Source organism: Camelus ferus, chromosome 7 (genome assembly GCF_009834535.1).
Source record: "Camelus ferus isolate YT-003-E chromosome 7, BCGSAC_Cfer_1.0, whole genome shotgun sequence".
In the NCBI taxonomy this organism is placed as follows: domain Eukaryota; kingdom Metazoa; phylum Chordata; class Mammalia; order Artiodactyla; family Camelidae; genus Camelus; species Camelus ferus.
This window is the reverse complement of record NC_045702.1, coordinates 75,944,135-75,969,551: the sequence shown is the minus strand read 5'-3', so window position 1 is coordinate 75,969,551 and position 25,417 is coordinate 75,944,135. Positions and strand designations below refer to the sequence as shown.

Below are 25,417 nucleotides of genomic sequence, written 5' to 3'. Positions count from 1 at the left end.
AGGAAAAAAGGAGGTACAGAGAGAATACAGAAACAGTTAAACAAACACCTTATACAGCTGACCCTTGAACAATGTGGGGGTTAGGGGTGCTGAAATGCAGAGTGTGTAGTACTGTGGCATTTACTGTTGAGAAAAATCTGTGTATAAGTTGACTCACACAGTTCAAACCCATGTTGTTCAAGGGTCAACTGTATGCCTAAAGTTAAACTGCTATTATCAGTATAAACTCATGTTATTTTAGAACTAAATATTCTAGTTTTGTCTACTAAAAAGACCTAGGAACAGTGAGTAATACTAGGAAGGAGCATGAGAAGCTCTCAGATTCTGACACTGAAAACCAATTCTGAGTTTGGGGCACAAAAGTATAAGAAAAGCTCGAGACATCTTGTCATACCAGGCAGCGCAAAGCTATTAAGTATGACCAAAAATGTGACAAAATTTGAACATAAAAATAATATTTCTGACAGACTGATATCCAATATGCTTAAATCCCTGAGTTCATAATGATACTTAAAAATCTTCTCATTATTCCAAATGCTCATAAATAAAGGCTATGAATCAACAAGCATTTATCCTGCCTTTCCACACTGAAATACACATTAAGAGAACTGAATACTTAAAATGGGGAAATTTTCTATAGAAATATTCCAACTACTAAGTGATGAGCAACAGAATTAAATTGTTACTAATTTGCAACCATTAATAAATGAACAGATTACAAGAATGACTAGCAATGGGTCCCATGCAGATAGTCAAATAGTATGTGTCACCTGACAGAACACAGTCTATAAAATAGTCTTAGCAAAAAAACCCAAAAAAAACCCCAAAAATCTTAAATCTGATCATAAACCCATTTATAGAAATGCAGATACAGAAAAATCTGTTAAATCATAATAATGCAATTAACAAACTCATCAGGATGAATAATTCAGTCCCTTAAAGAAACACACTGCAAAGGAGACCGGGGTTGGTGGGGTAAGGGGTGTAGGTTTAGATTACTAGAGATTTAAGAGATGTTTATCAACCAATCAATCCTTAAACAGTAGCTGGATGATAACAGATTTTGTTGCAGTTAGAGAATAGATTTTATGGTTATGTATTTTTAAAATAATTCTTTTATAGATATATACTTAAAAATATACACAAATAGATATACTGAAATACATAAGGATACATATGAATGAAAGAATACATTTGGGATCTCCATTAAAACATGTGAAGGAGAAAAATAAATGGCAGTGTAAATGAAAAAAGATTGTTGATAACTGTTAAAGCAGGGTGGTGGAAATGTGGGTACTATTTTACTATACTATTTTACTTTTATATAGGTTTGAAATGTCCACTAAAAAATTTTTTTTCTGAAACCTCAAAAAAGAACTGGGAAGAAAGCACATCACTGCCAATAGGCAGAATGATAGTATAGCCCTACAAAATTCTGTAGGTAAGAGAAATGTCCTGCTAGGAACTCTTTAACATAGTGTACTCCAGGGGAAAAAAGATGTCATCACTTATAAGATGCACTGTTATTTTACATCTCATTAATAAAGTAAAAATCCTAGAAAATAAATCATGATATATTATCAATGAAAAGATTATTCCTGATTTTAGATGTCAGAATAAAAAAAAAACCCCATAAAAATGAAATGTGTATCTCAGATCTGATGAAATATAGTAATCCATTAATTGTTTAATCTAGAATTCATATATAAACTTCTATTAACTTAAGATTACTTCAGTAAAATTACTGGCAATTTTATTGGTATGCACAACTTACCTAGGCTGACAACGTTCACATAAATATGTATCAGGAATATGCTGCCTGTCAATCCCCATGCAGTCAATATGTTGCCAAACACTTAAAAAAGGGAGAAAAAAAAAAGCACAACGAATAAAACATTATTAAAGTCATCCTTAAATTAAGATTTGATATTCCATGTAACTATCACTTAGTCAGTGCCTACTTTAACACTGTAAAAGGATCCTGTGAAGAATTTATAGAAATATGTCCTCAGGGAGATAAAGCTTTGAGATACAAAAGCAAGAGGACAAATATAAGATATTATATATATGATATAAATTTCTAAAGCAAAGATTATTTTAAAATGTGAAATTATTAAAAATCACAAAGTGGAGATGTCATGCTACTTGGAATTAATGGGAAAAGCACCCTGAAGAATAATGGATTTGCAGAGAATCTCATTAGGGAAATTAGGAAGAAGAGATGTCAATACAGCAACATTTTCTCAAGTAGACAGATACAGGGAGCGACAGCTAGAAGGCAGTTAATATATATGAAGAATGTTCGTTTTGAGAAATAGAGGGGGATAAAATTGGATTAGTAAAGTGTAGTCAGATTATACAGAACTTGGGAAGTTGGGATATGTGTAGAGTTCCTCTAACTGGCAACAGCTAATAACTAGAGGTGCTATGATGGTATACAGTGTTAATTCAAAGAAGTTAAGGAACTCGAAGCAGAAAAATCAACAAAAAGGCTTTTCCAACATTCCGGAACTGAGTTAAGTAGAGAAGTAGACTGATGGCAGAGAAAATGAATTTAAAGAATTCAAGAGAGACTCCATGAAGACAGAGACTAAAGCTATCTGTCTTCTATTTATAATGCAATACATGGACCAGTAAACTTCTGTTATTGTTGTATCTTATTGCCCAGACTTTAATTGGTCTAAAGTTGATATATATGCCTGTTTCTAAAAATAGTCTTAATTATTCTTTATATAGTAATGAGCTACTTTCAATATACGGCTACTAAGTTAACTGCTATGATACTGCTTTTTATTTCTTAACTGAGGATGCTGGGGTAAGAACTGGTACAATGTGGAAGGTAATGGAATATATAGCAAAGTTTTGGGGGAAAAGTGTAAAAGAAGAGCAAAGCATCTGACAAGGAGAGTCAGAATAACAAATTAAGTTAAATTTGGGGGTAAGTAATGATGTCACACAGACAACAGAAAAAATAAAGCTAAAAAATAAATAATCAGAGCTCTAGATATCAAACTTGAAAGAAATGAGTATGAGCACAAGATATATGAAAATACATAGAGGCAATGTAAAACAAGAATTGAGGAAAAAAGATTAAGCTTTGCAGTATACTACAGGTTGAATGACAGAAAAGGAGAATAACAAAAAATAAATTCACAACAAAGAGAGCAGACACTAAGAAGCAAATACCATGAATAATCCAAAAAATGTAAACTAGTCCTTCAAGAATTTGTAAATAGGTATAAATCCTAAAGACTATTTCACTATTTTCTAATAGAGATAATTCTGTATTATATATAGATCATTGTAATTCATCAAAAGAAAAAACAGTTTATGCATTAAAATAAAAACACTGTCAAATGGTATGTAATTTACCATATTAGACAAAATCAGCTATGAGAAAGTATTTTATAGGATTGATTAAAATATGAATTGAGATTTGCTAATAAGGAGCTAATTAAAAATTAGAAAAACAAGTTATGAGTGAAGTTATGTTTTTAGTCTTAAAATTTACCTCCTGAATACATTCATTGAGGTGATTGCTTATGGTAATAATATGTATCACATGTAATGAGAACTTATTTTTAAATTTAAAAAGGTATTACAATATATTTTTATTATTAAAATTAACTCAAAGTATTAACATTACAACTTTCCATAAAAATAGTATCAAATTTCACATTCCACTTAAGACTAATTTTTCCCCTTTCTGGCAAAGGTAAATCAACTTTTTGAAATATAACCCTAACTACATGTTTATATCAGTTAACATCCCACTCTTAATCACCCAATCTAATGTATGGGAACAAGATTACAAATAATGCAAAGTAATTTATATTTGGCTCAATGATGCATCTTAACACTATTCAAATATGAGTATATGACATCCTATTTCAAATCAAATAATGAAGCTATGCCTTAAGGACCAGACCCAGGACATTCTGTAAACTATTAAACTTTCTTACCCTCTACAGTGCACTGCTTAATTCCTCTCTGCTTCCCACCCTATGCAGGGGATGGACTCAGAAACTTTAAGGCTGAAATCCTACTGTTCCCTCTCCATCCTCCCCAACTCCCTCCCACCGGAAAAAAACAAAAAACAAAAATGAAAACAAAACCCCACTTTCTGTCCCAATCACACCTTCTCTAGGGGAGGAGGCCTTTCTTGGTGGTTGAACCAGGGTTGGGGGAGGGGAGACTGTGGTTCTGGTTCAAGGAGACTCCAGAGTGCTGCAAGGTTCAAGTCAAAAGGAGGTGAGAGAGTCAGGTCAAACAAACATCAATCAAAATGTATAATTCCCCCAAACTGGAAAATCACAGTTGACTATACAGCACAAATAATTCCAAAGGAAATACACAGGACTCAATTCTCCTCTCATTTCTATCTTGTCTACTTTATGTAGTTGTATTACTATCGAATGAGTGGAGAGATGTGATCCTGTATGAATAAAGTTCAGACTGACTCAATTAACAATGAGGATTTCTAATCAACTCTAAGATAGCTTTTTTCCCATAGGGGCTTTATCTAGGAACAAAACAGACTGCACTGACAGTAGCAAAAGTCTCACTTAAAAAATGCATTCATCAATTCCTTCAAAAGTGACTTTAATTATCTTTTCCAACATGTTGTTAACAATCACAAAGATTAGGAGCAGTCAAGAAAAATAAACAAATGGTGTGAAATATTTTACCTGCATTTGTCACAACAGATCATGTATCCATCATCATGTGTAAAACCACATATGCACCTGGTTACATCAGTACCATAACTTCCATCCTCAGATGTGCTGATTGTAGTAGCACTGGAAGTTTCATCAAAATTAGGAGTGGTAAATATGCCTACTTCATTTTTGCTAATAAGAACTGATGGAGGAGGGGAAGCCGGAGGTGTTGGAGGAGGACGAGCACCATAATTATGGTCCTGGATAATTAAACACAAATACAGCATAAAATAATTTCAACAACAATATGAGCTAGCAACTTAAACAAAATTCAATCCTTAATTTGAATATACAAGAGATAGGAAATTAGCATATTTCTTCCTTAATACTTTAAACTAATGACTTCGTGAAACTAGATATTAAACCATAGTAGTAAATGAAAAAGAAAATATGTATCTACAATCTTGGTCACCTTTACAATGCAAGATGTAAGAATAAAGGTTAAGAAAAAAAAGCCACCTCAGCCAAGCAGAGGCTAACAAAAACAATTACAAAAGACATATTGTCACTATAAAGTATACAATAGGAATTTCTAAAATTTTGGTATTTTTCATTCTGATCCAAGTGGTAAAAATCTCTACCTGTGCCTCAATAGTATCACAAGTGTGTCCAGTTATGTAGCTGTTTCAGTCTATGCTCTGCCTCTTACTAGCTATACAGCACTGAATAAGTCAGCTTAGATAAGCTTTCATTTTCTCAGCTATGAAATGGGGATGAAAATTATACCTATGAGATTGCTTTTGAAGATTAAATGGGGATAATATATGTAAAAATGCCTAGCAGACAGCCTAAAACATTAGTGCTAAATAAATGGTAACTATATAAATTGCTGTGTAATTTAGAATCAACAATAGATAGTACAATTCTATCTAGTCTTTTTATAGAAATGATAAAGAATCATGACACTAAACTATTATTAGCATAAAAAGGGAAATAATAATAATACAAAACCTTCTAGGACATCACTCTAATAGAATTTTAACCCCTTGAATAAATATAATTAGATCAATGAAAAAAATTAAACTACAAATTATATACCTAACTGCTTAGGTAGGATAAAACAAGTTTACATTTTAAATATTCACTTTTAGGCACAATACCTTTTAAAAAACACCCTTCCAGATAAATGTTTGACACTTACCGCATAGGGCAAACCAATGTAACTGTGTGAATGATGTGAGCTGCTGGTATATAACTGGTGGGGATAACTGTTGGATTTCTCAACTACCACAGGGCTAGCTTCTACGGATTCTGGTCTAGAGGGAAAAAAGTTGCATCAAAGAGAATTCCATTCATTTATTTTTCTTTTAGTCAATTTAAAATTACAAGCATTTATGTTATTGGCTACACAAATGTCTTTAAAATGTCTAAAATGTAGACACCTTGTGGATATGATATAGCCTATCTAGAGTCCACATCATAAAAAACTTTTGTTTAATTAAGTGCAATAAATGCCCCACCTTCAAGTTCAAATATAGTTCTCCTATCATTAAAAAAAATTAGAAGGGAGGTATAGCTCAGAGGTAGAGTACATGCTTAGCATGCACAAGGTTCTAGGTTCAATCCCCAGTACCTCCATTAAATAAATAAATACATAAATAAATAAATCTAATTACCCACCCCAAACAATAAATAAACAAAAAATTACTAGAAATTAAACATTATTTAATATACTCAGTGGCACTGGGGACACTATGCACAGGGGTGGAAAAAAGTGGTAGAAATAATTTAAGCAAGACTAAAAGACACACTGAATCTATATGGACCCCAATTTGAAAGTGAGCATACATTTCAATGTTCAAAGCTCCATGTATGTGTTAGTGTGTCAAGATAGAACAAGGCCTTGGCAATATTAGTAAAGTTAAGGAATAAGAAATATCACAATGAACCAAGGTTTGCTTATGAAGAAAACGTAACTAGCAGCCTGTGGCAGAGTAATAAGATTAGCAGTTCTGGCCTGATAATGGCTGATGACCAGACCAACCACTGATACAACTGAGAGTAACAACTCACCCACTATGGTTGACTTGTAAGTTCTCTGGCCTAGCATTTTACATACATCACTTTCCCAACTTCTTCACTTGTATCAATCCTTCTGAGCCCAGAGTTCTAGGCTCTATTGAAAAAAATTTAATTAAAAAAAAAAAGCAGTAATGATGGAGAGACAGTCTCTCATGCATATGCAAAAAGATAGGAAAAATGGCATGTGGAATCTCTAAGGAGTATGGACAGGAGAGTCAGATTTCAGGATAGTGTTTATTTACTTAGCTTTTTCTCAAAATTAAATAATACACCAATCCCAATAATAGGAGGGGGATTTTTCTTTGTAGATCTGGATTTAGAGAAAATTTACAACTAGGTCTTTGGGTGATATGTGTACCAATATCATCGAACATGAATTCAAGCACTTGCACTGAAATCTTATGACAGTATTTGATATTAAGTGGCAGTCATCTATGATGACTCTAAACATACTTAATTTTTCCCCCCAGCTCAAAATTATAATAGCAAATTTTAAAACGTCAAAGAGCTCACAGCCCCCTGGGGACTACATCCATAGACCTCAGTTTGACTAGCACTGATTAAACAAATATTGAGGGCCTGATGTTTGCCAGGGAGTATGAGAGAATGTAAAGGTAAGACATCTCTGCCTTCAAGGAACTTAACAATAATACAGTTTTCATTCATTCAATAAATATCTGAGCACACATTAAGTAGAAGACACTGAGATGCTGGAAATCAAAAAATAAAGAAGTAAAAGAAGTGGTCCTTCTTTTCAAGAAAATGATGTAAGGCAAGACAAACAAGTATATCAATGATTACAAAGTGCCATCAGAGGTATGCATGGGGGCCGTTCACAATAGTTAAAGTGTTTTAAAGAATGACAAGTCAACAAGCCCAAGAAATACAGAGGTGGAAGAGATGAAGATGGTATCCCAGACAGAATGCACACACGCAATCAGAGGTATCAACAGTAAGACACGTTTAAGCATGTTTCTCTAAGCATGATGGACAGATCATCAGCATCACAATCACCAGTAGTGCATGTTACAATTTCTTACAACTCTACTTAACCAAATGAATAAAAAATTGTAAAGATCAGGCTCAGAAATCTACATGGTAACAAGCACATTCAATCCTATGTTCACTGAATTTTAGGAAGCACAGACTTAAAAGAACTGCTAAAATTCGTATCAGATAGAGTTAAAGGTATGGAAAAGGGGCCAGAGATGAGGGCAGATAAGTCAGGCAAGGAAAAATTCAAGAAGTATCTTGGGTATCCAGCTAAAGAATATTATCTTTATCCTTAAAAATTATACACAGTAATGATGTGATCAGAGTAGCAGCATATCAAAATAAAGCTGAGAGCTTCAAATGTGAGGTTGAGTAATCTGTAAATAATTCTCCCAGATCCAGCAAATTCAGGAGAAGCCCTGAACTTGATCAGAGCATGTAAAAACTGCTACCTCTCCCAGACTCCTTCCCTCCATCCCTACTTATAAATAAATTACTTCTGCTGTTTTTTGCTTCATTGAAAAACACTTAGTGCCCTGTCTAGTTTCAAAGTGATCCTCATGAGTGCAAGGTGCCCAGAGTCCAAATTGTTAACCTTTGTATTCAAGAAAGAAATATTAAATGGTGCAATTAATAATTCTGCAATTTCATTACTGAGTTCCTTCAATTCTTAAGTATGGGACCAACTCACCTTGATGATTTACCCACATAATATTTTTATTAGGTATAGAACACAGAGTGCATTAACCATTGTTAGATTCATCTGATGTTTAGTTGCTTTCAATGACAATATGAAAATAAAAGACTTTCCAGTATTTTATTACTATATGAAGACTTAACTCTTGGTAATCTCTGGGTCTATCAATTATACTACCAACAAGAAGTTTCCATTAATTCTCTAGCAGCATTCCTTTTCTTAATGTGTCTTTAAAACCTTACCGAACTTGGTGTCATTTGCTGAATATGCTTCAAAGTATCTTTTTATCCACTTAATTTCTAGTCATTACATGACATGCCAAACTTCTTTGAGTCTACTTTTTCCCTTAAGAGACTGCTCAGAATTCTGAAAGAAACTTTTTATTTGGTTATTTATAATTGCATCTTTTATTTGGCTATTTAGCCACACAAAGCTTGAGTCAGCTTCAAGTGCCTGTTTTTGATCTATAGCACATTATTTACTATAGACCTTCCAAAAAGAGACCTTTACATAGACTCTGGAGTTGAGAAAATACTAATATCTTAAATTCCTACTCTTTAATTATACAATCTGGGAATTTTTCATCACTTAATCCTTCATCAGTTAAAGAGAATACGATTTAAAATTTCCTACTTAAAATACTATCACTTAAAAAATACTATCACTTGTTAAAATTCTTATACTGGAGAACTTTATATCCCTTTTACCTCTAAATTCTCTCCTAATGTATTCTATCATGGTCAGTACACAGTCACTCAAATAATATAGTAAATTTCAATCTCTCTCTAGTAACTATTTTAATTCTGTTAGTTTCCTAATGCCTTTTAGTATTTTCCAGTTTCCAGAAATCAGAACTGTTACTTTAATGAAATATAGCATTCAACTCATGGAAATCAAACAAACTACGTAAGATTTTTTTTTTTAAACAAACAAGGGGCATTCTGTTCAGTTCTATATAGTCTTTCTACCATGGGAAGGCTGTAAAATATTTGTAGTTTTAGTTTTACCTCTCCCAAACAAATGAAATAAAATTAGCTAAGATATGAGCATTCAACAATTACTGCTATATAATAAGATTCAGATATAACCATGAGACCTTCAAGCCATATGATTCATGACTCACTACTGTCTGTTTCTAAACTTTTTCATCATCCTAAACAGAAACTTTGCACTCATGAAAACAACTTTTTACGTCCTCCAAGCCCCAGCGTCTGGTAACTTCTATTTTACTGTTTCTGATTGCCTATTCTAGATACCTAATATAAATAGTGGAATCATAAAACATTGATCCTTTTGTGTCTGGCTTATTTCACTTGGTGTAACGTTTTCAAGGTTCATTCATTTGCAGCATGCTGCAAAACCCTATTCCTTTTTATGGCTGAATAATATTCCGTTATATAAACTTACCATGTTGCTTATCTGTTCACCTGTTGGTGGACACTTGGGATGTTTCCACCTTTAAACTACTGTGAGTAATACTACTATGAATACTGGTATACAAGTATCTGTTTTGAGCTCCTGATTTCAATTCTTTTCAGTATACCATTAGGAATAGAATTGCTGGGTCATAAAGTAATTCTATGTTTAACATCATGGGAAACAACCAAACTGTTTTCCATCTGGCTTTCTTTTTATGCCTTAACCTCCTTTTAAAATGTTTCTTCTCCTGTTTTTTAAATATTTGTGTTTTCCACGAGTCTGTACTTTGTAAACCATTCCTGGAGGTTTCATCCACCATTATAGCTTTTACCATTTCCTATGTGCTCATGACTTCCAAATCATCCTTAACCTAATTCTATCTCATAAGCTCCACCCAAATAGCCCTCCACATTACTAGACCTTTTAATGCAGATTTCTGATGACTATAAAGTACATGTCTGCTGTAAAAAATCCTCTTTTGCATGCCCAGAGTTTTGAATTTAAAATTAAATTAAAATCAGAGCTGAGGTCAGCAATCTTTTTCTGTAAAGGGCCAGTGAGTAAACATATTTAAGACCGGGAACAATATGGTTTCTGTTGCAACTAGTACTACTACTCAGCTCTTCTTCTTTTGCCCACAAATGCTCCTCCCCCACCCCCAAGGCTCATCTTTTCTTTAGACAATTCCACCTCTTTCCAGTTGCTTAAGCTAAAACCCTAAAGTGTCGTTCTTCATTGCTCCTTTTCCCTCACCCTCCACATCTAATTCTTTGGTCAATCCTGTGTCTCCCTCCAGAACACACTGAGAATCAGTATGCTTCGCTCCATTTGTACTGTTGTCCTAGTCCAAGCCCTTGTCATCTCTTGCCTGGACACTGAAGTAACATTGTGAAATGTATTTAACTTACTTAATGCCACTGAACTGTACACTTAAAAATGGTTAAAATGGTAAATTTTATGTTATGTATATTTTACAATTAAAAAAAACCCACAAAAGGTTAGTTTCACTAAAGTCAAAGGTAGAGAATCAATACTATTAAATCCTGATGAAAGAGCAAGCAATACAAGGCACTAGCTTCAATATGCCAGTAGCATGGTCCAAGTAAAAGCTAACTTGTATGCAGCAGGTGAAGAATTAATAGAATGGAGAACAATTCAAGGATTCAAGCATCTGAATGGGCTTACAATTTAAACAATGCCTGAGGAATTAAAGCAACGGGAGGCACAGAAAATATCAACAAAGAGTCAAGATTTAATCTGAATTAGCCACTCTCAGAACCTAACTGTGAAGTTGTGAGGTGATGCTCAGGGCTTCTAGAAGGTAAAATGCTGTTGCTAAGACTTGGTAAATTGAGCAGGTAGAATAAAGATATGGTAGGGCTGGTTTGCACCTGGCCCCAAGGGAGTGTCAGTATATGGTTTCCTTTCCCTCCTTCTGAAAGTAGCTTTGTTCTGGCCTAGGATTGGTGGTAGCAGATCTACTCTCGCTGAATCTAGACAAGTGTAGTGTGGAGGGAAGTTCCTGAAACCTCAAACAATGCTGTCATGAAGCTAGAGGTGGAGGACCAGCTGCTGAGTCATGCTTGATATGGCAGAACTCTAGACTTAAGCCCTAACATTAAGTCACTGTTTATGCATGGGACATGCCACATAATCACTCTGGGGTCTCAGTTTCCACATTTATAAAATGAAGTCTTAATTCTAAGTCACATGATATTATAATAGCAAAGAAAATACTAAAGCCCAGGTCTCTTAAGTTGGTCTAGTATTTTTCCCACCGAACTGCATTATTTCCACTATGCTTGTGAAATTTACTAGAGTGCTGTTTATGCCTATGGATTAATGACTTAGTAAGGTCAAAAGCTTTACCTCATTTTTGTCTCACACAGCAGTACTATGTGTCACTTTATTAAAGTTACACAAAGCCTGAGTGCTGGGAGTCCTGAATCTACGCTACTTTGTCATTACTACACAAACTTTACTATTTAAATATGGAGAACATTGCAGTCATTAAATTTGAAATTATTTATGTAGTCTTTCCATTCTTAAAAGTGAAAAGTTTATTTTCAAATGTGTTATAGTTCTAAATTACTGCTGAAAACTTAGAAAGCAGAACAACTACCAATTTGTTTGAGTAATCTACCTGACGTTGCTACATTTTCTGGAACAACTTTACAAATTTAAAATCTTATTTGTTTATACCAAAATATCCTTATTCTTTAAAAAGTCATCAAAAATGATCACCCAAGCCACATTACACATTCTTAGTGCAGACATTTAAGTAAGTCAGGTGAACTGAACTGAAGCTCTAAAAGGAGAGAAGTGCCAATCATTAAATTGAGAGGCATCTAGAGAAATATTAACAGGTTAGAATAATTGATTAAATAAGCTGAGTCCTCTTGAAATTGGACTTTTATAATTTTCTTATACTCCTCAAAATTCTAGTTTCTCACCGATATAAACCTTTAAAATACAGTTGGATTTTAATGAGTGGTTTATATCATTGTTTTAGGTGAAACCTCTAATTTTCCTTTTAACATTAAAACATTCAGTAACACATGGGTACCAGCAATGGCACATGGATAGATACTGGCTCCCTAATTGTTTTTTTTTCCCCTAATTGTTTTAATAATGAGTATAAAAGATCTCCATGAGTTCTCAATATGTTCCTTCAGATTTGTAATCAAAACTTGTCCATTTCTATATAGCCGATATTTTATAACTATAAATTTAAAAACTGCAAATCACTATATTGTACAATATTATGTCAACTATACTTCAAAAAATTAAAAATTAAAAAAAATCTTGTCCTCTTTTATCACCATTGTTATAACCTATTATACTTTAAAGATATATTAAAAATACACACATTAAAATAGCATAACAAGTAATTTTTTTTAATGGAGAGGTCTGGTATAACAATTGTCCTCAACTTACCAAATGTGGCATTTTACTTCATTTAACTCATCCATTAACAAAACCTAGCTCTTCTGATCTATGTGGCAACATGCATCTGGTGCCAAGGAACCCTGGGCTTAACTCTAACTCTTACTTTTTATTAATTATGTCGCCTTAGGTAAGTTTGTTAATCTCCTTATTTCTGTTGTAAAATGGGAACAATACCTGCCTGACTTTTTGCTGGGATGATTAAGAGACATTATTACAGACAGCTATATGGATGTAGGGAGCTCTGTATTCAGTATCACAAGTGAAGAAAAATTAGAGGAAAAAATTGTTCAGTATTAAGTATTAAAAATGAGAAATTCAACATCATCCTAAGAACAGTTCTAAACAATGCTAAGACAGCACTTTAAAATAGGTTTTTGAATATTAAAACAAAACCACAGTTTAATGAAAGCACTTCTAAATTACAATAAGCAAATCAACACCTACTTTAAGAGCAGCAGAATGTATTAGCTCTTAACAGCAGATTAAGTGTAAAGAAATCATAAAAGGAATGTTAAGTACTAGTGCAAAATGAACAAGTAAAAAGCTACTGAAAACATTTCATTATACACAAAACATTTTAGTATTTTCAATTATATAAATTCAGACTAAAAGCACCCAAGCACTTCAACAAATTAATGAATTCTGCCAGCAGGTGGCTCTAGAGGCACTGAAATAACTTAATATCAAATACCAAATATCAAAGATGGTAAAAATGTACCGAGTCTCAGAAATTTGGAATAAAAAAGAGTCGCATCAATACTTCAACCCAAGCCCTTTTTCAAATGAAGAGACCAAAGTTCACAATAACTAAGCAGCTTAAGGGCTCACTGGTATGTTAGTGCTAGTGGCAAAACTGAAAACCCAGGTATCTCTCCTTTGTACTCTCAGCCAACAAATAGGTTATTTACTGTATTGTCAGTCATACTACTAAGAGCCCTCCTCCAAAATAACCCCCCTGCAACCTACACATGTCATATTTACTAATCTGTCCACCTCATCCAAAAATACATATAATTATACAAACGTTCATTACATAAAGATTTCTAGAGGAATATTTGGTAGCAATGATAATATTAAAAGGAATACAATGTTAGCAATTATGTTCCCAGTCTCTGAGAGGGAAAAGTATTTTGGCTTTTCTGTTTTAAAAAGGCTAGGAAAGAAATTTAACATTTCCCATTTATTAACTCTTTCACTTTCCAGCTCCAGAAGGGTTTCTCATCTTGGTTTATTTAACCAATTTAGTAATTCAGATGGCTGGAATGTCAGATGTGAAAGAGGTAAAAAGGAATGAAAGAGGTCAACCTCTATCAGTTAGGATTAAAAAAAAAAACCATGCAATTCTAATAAATGGCTGAACTCTGGCTCAACTTTCTAGTGATAATGAAGTCTAGGTTTTTTGTTTTTTGTTTTTTTAATGAAGGTACTGGGGATTAAACCCAGGACCTCGTGTATGCTAAGCATGCATTTACCACTGAGTTATACCCTACCCCGGCCAGGTTTTCTTTTACAGTCTCTATTTATGAGCAGAGACCTGAGAATACCTTTGTTATATGCAGTCATTTATTACACTGAGTTCACTACTCCTAGAACTGGAGCTACTACTTATATGAGCCATATATCAAAATAAACTAGTTATGTTACATAAATCATTTTTTGTAATAGTATTAGTAAAGGAGCTGTAACAGAAAAGGCCTAAAATCGATTCATTGATAAGTTCTACTTCTGCCCCTTACCCACTCTGTGACTTCAGCTTCCTCACTAATAATTTGAGAATAACATTATCTACATCATAGTTATATCTTTATCTTATTCAAAAAGAAATAATTATGATTTCACTTACAATTTTCATAACCAGCCTAGGCTTCACCATTCTTTTCTCTTCCTACACTTTGTTATTTGGTCTAGAGCTTCTCTATCCAGTATAGTAGTCCCTAGACATGTGTGCTACTGAGCACTCAAAATGTGGTTAGTTTGAATTGAGAGGTGCTGGAAGTGTAAAACACATACTAGATTTTAAAGACCTAGCATGGAAAAAAAATTCATAAACTATCTCAGTATTTTTATATTGATATATGTTAAAAATGATAATACTCTGGATATTCAGTTAAGTAAGATATATGACAAAATTAATTTCACCTTTGTATAATCGTTTTAATATGGCTATTAGAAAATTTTAAAGTATATATATGACTTACATTATATTTCTATTGGACAGCTCTAATCTAGGGTTCTGACGTCCCAACTAATTATAAAGTTTATACTTCACCTTTGTAACTGAGGCTCTAGTAAAATACTCCACACACAGTTGATGCTTACAAATGATGATCCAGAATGTGCTTTCTCTTAGATTGTTAAGTCTTATCCACTGCAATTATGCCAGAAGCAAGAAGTCTATTTCTAGTATTAGCCTACATTTAAGGGCATGTAGTTAATCAAAAATTTTATAGACATAGCTTCCTGGTAAGAAAGATGGTCTCCTGATTATCCCAGTTATGATCATTTTGCTAATTAAGTTTTAAAAAATTATAGTTACACTTAGTGCAACTTTCCCTTTAAATATATTATTACCTTTCCACATTTTCAGTTGTACCAAGTATTATGCCAGACCCTACTGAGAAAATCAATCGGTCATTACGTTAATCTGTGATGTTGTGATCAGCATTTTTCAAATCTAAGGACAAACACAACGCAGGTAAAACCTTAGTGCTAAGAAGTAAGAGTGGCCAGTAGGCAATTTTTTTAGAGTATCTTACAGTCTCCACTATAGGAGTTGGCTTCAATATTGTTTCTATTCACCAAGGTCTAGGTATTGGTTTGTTCACACTATGTACAGTAAAGTTATTTTTAAATAAAAAATCTTCATAACTAGCCTAGTTATGTGAATGTGCCTAGTTATTTGAATGTGCAATGTTTACAACTGCTTAAAAAATAATAGAAGCAAATAATACAAAATTTTATTACACCAGATATCCCTAAATCATAGTCTATCGATCTTCAGTATTCAGTTATTCCTCAAGTATTTTAAAACCATTCTTTTCTGGTTCAAAATTTGGGGATAAACAACTTTTCGCAAGGTAATGGGGAACAGAAATAAGTAAAATACAAGATCCTTAACTCTCAAAGAAAGGCAAAACAAACCCAAGAGTTTTCAAAATTAGTAATGAGAGGAAAACAAGTATTATAGAGGCTGGACTTGGTGCGAATAACGAGTTTTATTTTAGAGACACAATAATACAAGAGCAAATGTTACTGAGTATGGAAATACTGGACTATAGCTTACCAAACCCATTCTTCACAGATCCACAGACCTTCTCAACTTCCCATGTATAATTAATAACATTACATAGCCACATGAGTGTAATAAAATGTAATTTGGTCTCTTTTTAAAAAACATTTTGAAATAATTATGTAGCATCACAGGAGGTTAACAAAGAAATGTACAGGGAAGTGCCATGCACCCGTCCACCAGCATCCTGCAGCTTACACAACTACAGTATCTTTTGATTATGCATTTAAATTAAAAAGGAAGCAACATATTAATTATATCAAAATTCCTTATGAAAACAGCTCCAAAACCTTTATGTTTCTGTGGAAAGGAGGGTAGGGGATGTGATTTAAGGGTATTTTTAAGTTTCCCGGTTTTAAATATATAAAAAAAGAGAATGTAAAGGTTTGAAAATTAAACCACAAAAATTCTAATGGTTGTTCCATAATTGGCACCAGCTATCTTTTTTGTGTCTATTGAGTAGGGGATACTACACCCAAGGAACATATATACTTGAATGTGGAATAGAAAAAAAAAAAATCATTTCCTAAAACAAAAATATTTCTTTAAAAAGTCATTCTGTAACTACCTACTAATTGATGATTTGCTTGTAATAAAAGCGGCCATGTTTGTACTAGAAAAGATTTGGCTCCACAATATAAATCACACTTATTCTATAAATACTCTATAAATGTATTTAAATAAAGAACATGGGTAGAAAGCTATCCCCTACACTGCCCTCTTTCAGTATATTTTTAATTCTCTTTTAACTGTATTATTAATATATGGCTTTCATTCTGTGAATTGCCTTGCAGTACACATACCAGACATGCAAACAAGGCAAAGGTGTATCTCACATTGTATATTGGACTAATTCTTATCTAGCAGACAAATAATATTTTATAAACTACATCTTGTATTACTTGCATAAAAGGCTAATTTTAAAAAAGACTGTCAAGGTAAATACTTTTAGGAAGCAAAGAATCTTTGATTATTACCAATAAATGTCTACAACTATTATCAGATATAGACTTGCATCTATCAGATGCTTTACCTTAAGAAAAACTAGTACTTTAGACTGGTAACCTCTTGCCTGTCAAGCCCTGCTTCCAGGTTCTTTCCTTCCTTAGTAGTGTTCCTATTTGGGCAGAATGAGTGGTAATCAACTGTCACAAGTGCCTTGTTTGAGAATCTATTATTTTATAACAAAAATACCTTACACATAGCACAGACCAAAAAAAAAGGCTTTAAAAAACTATACTACAACTATCACAAGTTAAATGGACTACACAGTATATCACAGGAATATTAGAGAGCATCTCTGGGACTTTTTCAACGGCAGAAGCAGAAGTGGTGAAAACACTTCTAGACCACTGCAATGCCAACAAAAGGAGAACAATAACTGCATTTCTGTCCGTTCCATATATCAGTTTTAGAAGCCCTAAACTCAGTAAATTTCCTTTTTGTAAAATTTAAATTCAGCTTTCTGGTCAATAAGAGTTCCATTAAGAACAATATATTTACATTCTGAATCAGAGATCAAACATGCATCTGCCTGTTCTTCAGCTTCCAACAATGCACTTGAATCCCTTGCAATTTCCAAAAACAAACTGTCAATTTTCACAGCAATAACTTAGTGTTAACGTACTGCTCATTCAAAATCAAAATATAATGAAATCTATCTTCACAACTGCCAAGACCAAACAGTCTAGAAGCAAGGTAAGAATCTTTCACTTTTCATTTCTAATGAATCCATTAGAAATGGTTCCCATTAAAAGCAAAAACTGTCAAAATAATCATCCAGCAGGAAAATACTCCCTTCTTTTTCTTTAAAAATGGCCTGAATTTTGTTTTTCAACTCAACTTTTATAAAAAAACAAAGCAAATCCTGTGTTTAAACAGATATTACAATTTTTTAAAAGATTCAAATTTAAAACCAAGTAACTTTTCCTATATAAACATTTCTTAATTGCAAGATATATCCTACAATTTAAAAAAACAACCTATTATCTTGATTCCTGATGTCAACACTTAGCAAATAAAAAAGACAAAGAATCTGAAACAGCATTTTGACTCAAAAGTTATTTTAAAAAGTAATTTTAGTTAAAGCCTTTAAACTTCTGATATTTCATTATAGCTAAGTCTAAAATGAGAAAAAAAAATAAATGCAAATCAAGCACTGCTTGGTTTTGCTAAAATAACGTATGAAATATTCTGTCTTTCCCTATCCAAATTACCTTTAATTTAAATACTTACTCTGAGCCTGCAGCCATTTCCAAGTATGACGTTTCTGCTGTATCAACCCCCAATGGGATCACTATGCTCATGACGTTCGCCTCTGGTAAATTCGATTACTATGGAGTCCTATGCATTGGTATCCAAAACACTGGAGCATGCCAGCCACAGTGCTCATTGCAAACATCTAAGTGCATCCACAAACCCTGTTTAAAAGAAAGGGAACCAAAAGTTAAGAACCATCTTCATACTCCCAACAACAGTCACACTATAACAAAGGTAAGCAAAATACACAAAGAAAGCATTCTTTATTAAAATATCAATATAAACTGGGATTCGCTCAGGGAGTCTGTATTTTGCTTCTTTTTCTGGAATTAGGTGACTGTGATCAAAAGAAAAGTTTCTGAATCATAATCCCCCTTAGGGAATGAATTTAGGATGCCAAAACAAAGATTACTAAGGCATATTGCTTAGTGAGAAACCAACAAATATTATTCACTCTGAAAGATAAAATGGAATTTTTTATAGCACTAGTATCCAAAAATAAGTCTTCTTGGTTCACTGAATGATCTAACAATAAATTAACAAATATTTGCGTACTTACGAAGCAAGTGTCAACAAAGGACTGTGCTAAGCTTTTACATGGATGATCTATTTAATTCTCACAACTCTGATACAGGGATCTCTATTTTACCACTGAGGAATACAAAAGTAACTAAGGTTAAATAACTTAACCAAGGTTGCTCAGTTCAAGAGATAAAACCAGGATTTGAACCAATTCCACTCTGTTTATATATGTATGTTTAAAAGGCTATTTTATTTGTAGTAAAATCAATTGTTTTACAGTGGTTGTCATTTTCTATATCACCTTAATACGTATATATTGAGGGAGTTTCTCTATTTCTTCAGTCTTCTCCCTTGAGTTAATGATTCCTAATACAATATTTCTCTATTCTAAATTCACTGTTTAACACCTGCTATATGTACTGCTTGTGAAATATCCTCTCGGAATATTTTCAGCAATGATACAGTACAACTCAGAACAAAGCAGACAGAGATAATCCTATAAATAAGAGAAAGTCAAAATTGTCCCTTATGTCTAAAATTCCAAAGAAAACTGTTCCCTCAAATAGTAATTCTTGTGTTTATCTTTAATTTTTACACGTAAGTGTGTAATTCAGGTTAATTCCTATTTCGCAGATGATACAAACTGCTGAGTGCATATTTTACTGGGAAAATTACCAAAATAGAGAAATAACGAGGTAACAGTGGTTTAAATTCTCCAAGAAATGTAGCCTTTACTTTTAAATCATGTATAACTAGGGAAGAGCTACTATATTACATATTACATATATTTTATTATAATAAAAATATACAGTAATAGGCAATTGCACCTAGAAATTAAAAACATAAGCACTGGAGCCTTTCTCTAATATTCACTAGATGTATGAACTAAGCAAGGTTTTGAACCTTGCTAAGCATTCCCTGTTTATAAAATGGGGATTTATCCTCATAGGGTATCTGTGAAGAAAATAATGAATGTAAAGTATTTTGTACACTGAGTTATGTATATTTAGCAATCAATAAGTGGTAGTCACATAAGAGTGCTCTCATTTCATCACACACACACAATAAAAAACTGTGTGGATAGAAAAACTCTTTCTCTAAAGAGAATCTTCTAATAGTTTTTGAAAATAAAGTACATAATTATGGTTCTCTACTTGTTATGATTTTACAGTTTTCACCAAATTAAAATCATCTAAAAACAAAGCACAGTGAAAAAAAAGAAAAATTGCCCTACCTTCTTTTCTGCACCTGTGACTTTTTCAGAATTACCTCATAAAAGCCATACTTATCAATCTGAATAAAGCTATAAAATTATAAAATTTCCAAATGACAAAGTACAAGCAATATATAAAACTAATTCTGTTCTAGTCAAATGTTATAATATTCTGTATTTCTTTAAAACACTGAAGACTTGGGGCTAACAACGGTTAATTACAATGAAAAGAAATTCTCCTCCTTGCTGGTAGCATCTACTTGGTAGAAGTTTTCTTCAGCTCAATTATATTTACATTAGATTCATAGGAAATTTTTTATTTTAGGTATATATTGTTAAATATTTAGTTGTACTTTTTTTTTAAACAAGAGGCAGAATCTGGAAAGCAGAAGTCTAATCATTATGTATTCTTTTAGGCAACTAAGTAATATTTCCAGCCTAAAACATCTATCTGAGTATGTATTTAATAGTGTATCCCAGTTTTATACAAATGTACAATCTTCAATAAACACTGCACTTGAGCTGTTTTTAAATAGCAGTGAAGAGCTTGCTATAAGCCTTCTTCAGACAGTGGTTTATATTTGTATGATTACTACCTGTCTCTCAAACCCTGAACAGTGCCTGAAATGTTAACAGGCACTTTACAAAGAATTGGTGAGTGAATTAGAGCATCCAGGATGAAACTGCAGCTCTGGCCCCATTAACCAAATAAGCTGTCAACCTATACAATTAAGTGCTATAAAAACAACCACAAGACACCTTTTCCAGAAATGAATGTCTCTGAAATCACAGAAGCTCATCCCAGGATAACAACACATCACATATGAAACAGAACCACAGACTATGAGTTTGATTCAGTAGAGAAAATGATCTCAGTAAATTATTCGCAAGAGATCAGAAGTCAAGAGGTCATAATGAGGCCACAAAATGGCTAATATTTCACTATATTCATTAATATAAAAAACTCCACAGCCAGGAAACTCACCCTGTTTAAAAAATCTAGTTGATACTTAAATCGTAAATTCATTAGGGTCAAATCACTGTGTCTTTAGAAGTAAGAAAAGAAAGGGAAAGATAAAGTGGTAAACAGAAAGGATGTCAACTTGTAACACAGGCATAACTAGAGAAAACAATTCAACACAATCCAATTACCACAAAGCTCTCACATCTTATATGTGAATCAAAAAAACGATTACCCAACTAGCAAGTAAAATACATACAAAATACATTGAGAATAAATGGCAGCCATTAAAGAAATAATATAAAAGGAAATACCATGAGATGTCTGGTAAATCTGAGGTCCAAGAAAGAATAAATGTCTTCACAAAACCTGCTATCCAGAATAGACCTAGAAACCAAGTGAACATAGGAGTATTGAGCTGTTTTTAAATGGACATAAAATTAAAGGTACTTCTAACATGGAACCTAAAACCAAAGGGACTCACATAAAGACAGCAGCCAATTCGTAAAAGATGAATTTATTCTTCACTCTTTTTGAATAAAATGTAAACACAAGTAAAGGCAACAATTAATGCTAAATACCAAATCCCAAATCAAATTGAAAAGAAATGGAAAATACAGCATTACAAACAGATTTAGCAGAGCAAAGGCAATGATACCAAAACCACAACAAACAAAACCCTAAAGTAGGAAAAAATGAGATAAAAGACAAGGAAAAGCAATTAAATTAGAAAACTGTCTATCAGAAAAACAGGAAGACTGAGGCTGCTTGTAAGACCATGTTAAGAAGTTCAGAAACAAACAAAAAAATCACTGAAAAGATGAACATGATGCCCAAAAGGAAGGAAAGATGAAAATACAAGGAAAATTTTTTTTCTAAAATTAGAAAAAAAAAGTGCCCAACCCAATCTAACATAATCTCTTTGAGCAAAGGGTCATTTATTATAATCTCTCAGTCCTTAATAAGCACCTTACGTAGACCTCAATAAATATTTAAAATTAAATCAACATTTATTTTGGACATGAATCACTAAGAGAATAATTGGGTGAATTTTGGGCTAATAAAAATGAAATAAAGAAACCTGAAAATATTGTGAGGGGCCACATAACTGAGATTTCCTCATAAATCAGAAATTAAACAGCTCTCATTACTCATTTAAAATTTTAATTTTATTTATAATTTTATTTATAGAAGTTGATTAAGGTATAATAAATAGAATACTGGTTGATCAAGAGCTATTACCAAGTTACTACCTATGAAAATTTGGTCAACTCATTTCGCTATTCTGAGCTACAACTATAAATGAAGGTAGGTTAGGCTGATGATCCTATAGTTTAAATTTTACAATCACAAGTACATTAACAGATTATCCCTGATAATCAAAACAACAGAATATCAGATTCTAAAAAGTTACAAAAAAATAAATCTGACAACAGAATGAATAATGTATTTTTCTAGTTGAGTTACTGTTACTATCAGGCAGTGCTCCATGAGCACTTATCTGACAGATATGCAACTAGAGATTATAGTAATAGTGATGATAAACACTGAGTGCTTACAATGCTTAATTCTCACAATTAGCCATGGTGTGAGCACATTTTTTATCCCCATTTCACAGGTAAGGCAGAGAGGTTAAACTTGTCCAAAGTTTCATAGCTAATAAATGGCAGAATCAGGTTTTGAACCCCAACAGTCTGATTCCAGAACCTACACATTAGTTTGCCTGAAATTAAAAAGTGAGATAACTGGTAAAATAAATAATTTAGAATTTATAGTTAAGGGGAAAAAACTGACAACTACCTCTCTCAAAAAGAGGAGAAATTAAATACGTAAGTGTTTCACTCCAAAATATCTGGACTACATTCATTCTGGCACACTACATGAAATAACAAAACCCACTTTGCTCCTTCCCCAAACCTGATCTACTTAATAAATTTACATCTATTCCACAATGCATTAAAACACTACAAAGTAAGTAAAAATGTATGGGCTCAAAGTCTAAAATTAATGTTTAAAATATTTCAGGGATGATGTAAAGCATATACTCAAAGGATAAATAGATTCAAATTCTCTTATTTTCAGGGACAAACACATGCCTCGCTAGTGAACTGAAAAGCAACCCTTAAGTTAAGGGAATCAGGTTCTGAATTTGAGATTACTAATGTATACATAAGTATACTCAATTGCTTATATCGAATTATTTATTAAGCAAAAACCACCTATCTAACCAGTTGAATTTTCTATTTGATAACCATTTGGTTCCTAGAGACAAAGAATTTCACCAATTCAACTTACATTATAATACTTCAATAGCAAATAAAATCTCTGCTCAGAAAAACCTTTCTTCCTGTAGTCAAGGTTAATGTTGATGGACCTACTTAAGAAATGGAAATCTACATGTAAAATTCAAAGTTCAAAAAACACAGTTTCTTGTTCCATATGAGGTTTTCACAGAGTTTCACTGTATCATATTTTAGTATAATTCCAACTGTTACTACTAAATCAGTAAAATAGCACTGCTTCAGTTTTCACTCTGCCACTTATTAATAATGGTAACTTATTCTCTTGAAGTCTTAGTTCCTTATCTGTAAACAGGAATAATCATAGAACATATTTCTGAACAGTTTCAAGGATTATGTGTGGCACTCAGTTAAGACTTAGCTATGATTACCAGGTAACATTAAATATTTAGGAAGAGTCCTCAAAAGATGAGTATCAGAGAACAACTCTCAGCTATTATACCTGTAAGTCAAGTAAACTATTAAGAATGCTTGATCTATTCCAGAGTGCATTCTTGTCAGTAAAGGAGAAAGGATGCTTCTGTATTGGACTGCAAATTCAGAGAATGTGATAGAAGTGTTTCACTTAAAAAGCCAACAGCCAAACCTCTTCATTACAAACTCTGAACACACTGTTTCAATTATTGTCATAAAATGAAAATCCATGTAAAGGGTAATGGTTAAAATAAATAGCTCATCCGGACCCTGAGATCCCTTTTTACAGAATTCTTATCAAAACAAGATTGACTCTAATAAGATTAAACTCTTTAAAGAATAAGCCAATGGCAACCCTCATGATATTACCCAATGAGCACCAAATCACCTCTATACAGTCAAGAATGAAGCACTTTCCCAAATCTGACAGTATTTGGCAGTACTCCATACTGGCTACCCTGCAACCCAGTTTACCTTATCTTTAGCATCAGAGATTTGATACTGGAATCAAAGTAAAGTATTAAGAACAATCTTTAAAAACAAAAACCAAAAAACAAAACCATGACCACAAAGCGTGAGCCCTAACATAAGCTATATACTTTGATTGATAATGATGTGCCAATGTTGGCTCATCGAATATGAAAAATGTACCATAATGATAAGGAATGCTGATGGTGAATACAATATGCTGCACTGTCTGTCTGGCATTACATAGTTGAGTACCATTCTTTCCAACAGGGTTTGGGGAAGCTATTCTAAACACCAATTCTTCAAGCTGTTAAAGTACTGGCACACTCCTCCATCACCACCCCAAAACCCCCTTGAGTTAAAATAATTTCAATACTATCCAGTTTTTTAATGCACCATGCTATTATTTTAAAATAGTATTTTTCACTCCCCAAAGCGTGGGAGATCACTAAACTAGTAAAATCTATTAAAATGTGGCCTTTTATGCCATTCAGTGATTGGTATCTATGTAGTTTCCAGATAGAAACATACAACTTCTGTTTCTTACACATACAAACTATTCTTAGAGTGAGTTTAGTCTTTGTTACTACCTGAATATGTAAAGTAACAAAAGTGATTTCATTCTAAACAGTTATCTATTCCCATTTTCTACTTGCCATGGTCCAAGATTACCTTAGAATGTACTGCTTGATATACAAATGAAGAAGAAAAAGACATCTTCATACTTAAGAATAATCACATCCTCCCAATTTCTTAAAATGTTACTTTTATATACAAAAGTAGTTAGTACTGTAAAGTATAACACCACATACTTCAATGGGTCCTAAAATTCCTTCAGTTAAAAAAAATTATCATACATGAGTAATTTTTCAACTGTGCTCCCAACAGTCCCAAGAGAGTTGGGGAATGAAATATAAAAGAAAACAGAGTCAGGGAAGTTAACAAAAGAAACTGAGAGACAACATATTCTGCATATTTAAAAGGAAAAGTACAAAGCTGCATGTTACTATGTGGTAGCTACCAAATGGGAAAATAACATTGAATGGAATACTACTTAGCAATACAAAGGAACGAACTACAGATACATGCAACAACTTGGGTGAATCTCAAGGAAATTGTGCTGAGTGGAAAAAAAAAAAAGGCAACCCCCAAAATGTCACACACACAGTGTAATTTCATTTAGCTAATATTCT

The 25,417-nt window shown here is 32.9% G+C and overlaps 2 protein-coding genes across 4 annotated transcripts in view; both read right to left on the bottom strand.

Moving 5' to 3' along the window:
• KMT2E (lysine methyltransferase 2E) overlaps nucleotides 1-18,471 on the bottom strand; it is a 55,292-nt gene extending 36,821 nt beyond the window's left edge. The window contains exons 1-4 of one of the 3 annotated variants that reach the window (XM_032484181.1): nucleotides 18,323-18,471; nucleotides 5,860-5,974; nucleotides 4,689-4,918; nucleotides 1,775-1,855 (exon numbers count right to left, since the gene is read on the bottom strand). In XM_032484181.1, the coding sequence (XP_032340072.1) occupies nucleotides 1,775-1,855; nucleotides 4,689-4,918; nucleotides 5,860-5,974; nucleotides 18,323-18,393 (497 nt within the window). In that variant the 5' untranslated portion in view covers nucleotides 18,394-18,471. Of the gene's footprint in view, nucleotides 1-1,774; nucleotides 1,856-4,138; nucleotides 4,228-4,688; nucleotides 4,919-5,859; nucleotides 5,975-18,322 lie in introns of those variants that run through there. The other 2 variants (XM_032484182.1, XM_032484183.1) reach the window with 2 other exon arrangements.
• LHFPL3 (LHFPL tetraspan subfamily member 3) overlaps nucleotides 4,586-25,417 on the bottom strand; it is a 629,939-nt gene continuing 609,107 nt past the window's right edge. The window contains exons 13-15 of the mRNA XM_032484193.1: nucleotides 18,323-18,507; nucleotides 5,860-5,974; nucleotides 4,586-4,918 (exon numbers count right to left, since the gene is read on the bottom strand). The gene's annotated coding sequence lies outside the window, so the exon portion shown is untranslated. The remainder of the gene's footprint in view (nucleotides 4,919-5,859; nucleotides 5,975-18,322; nucleotides 18,508-25,417) is intronic.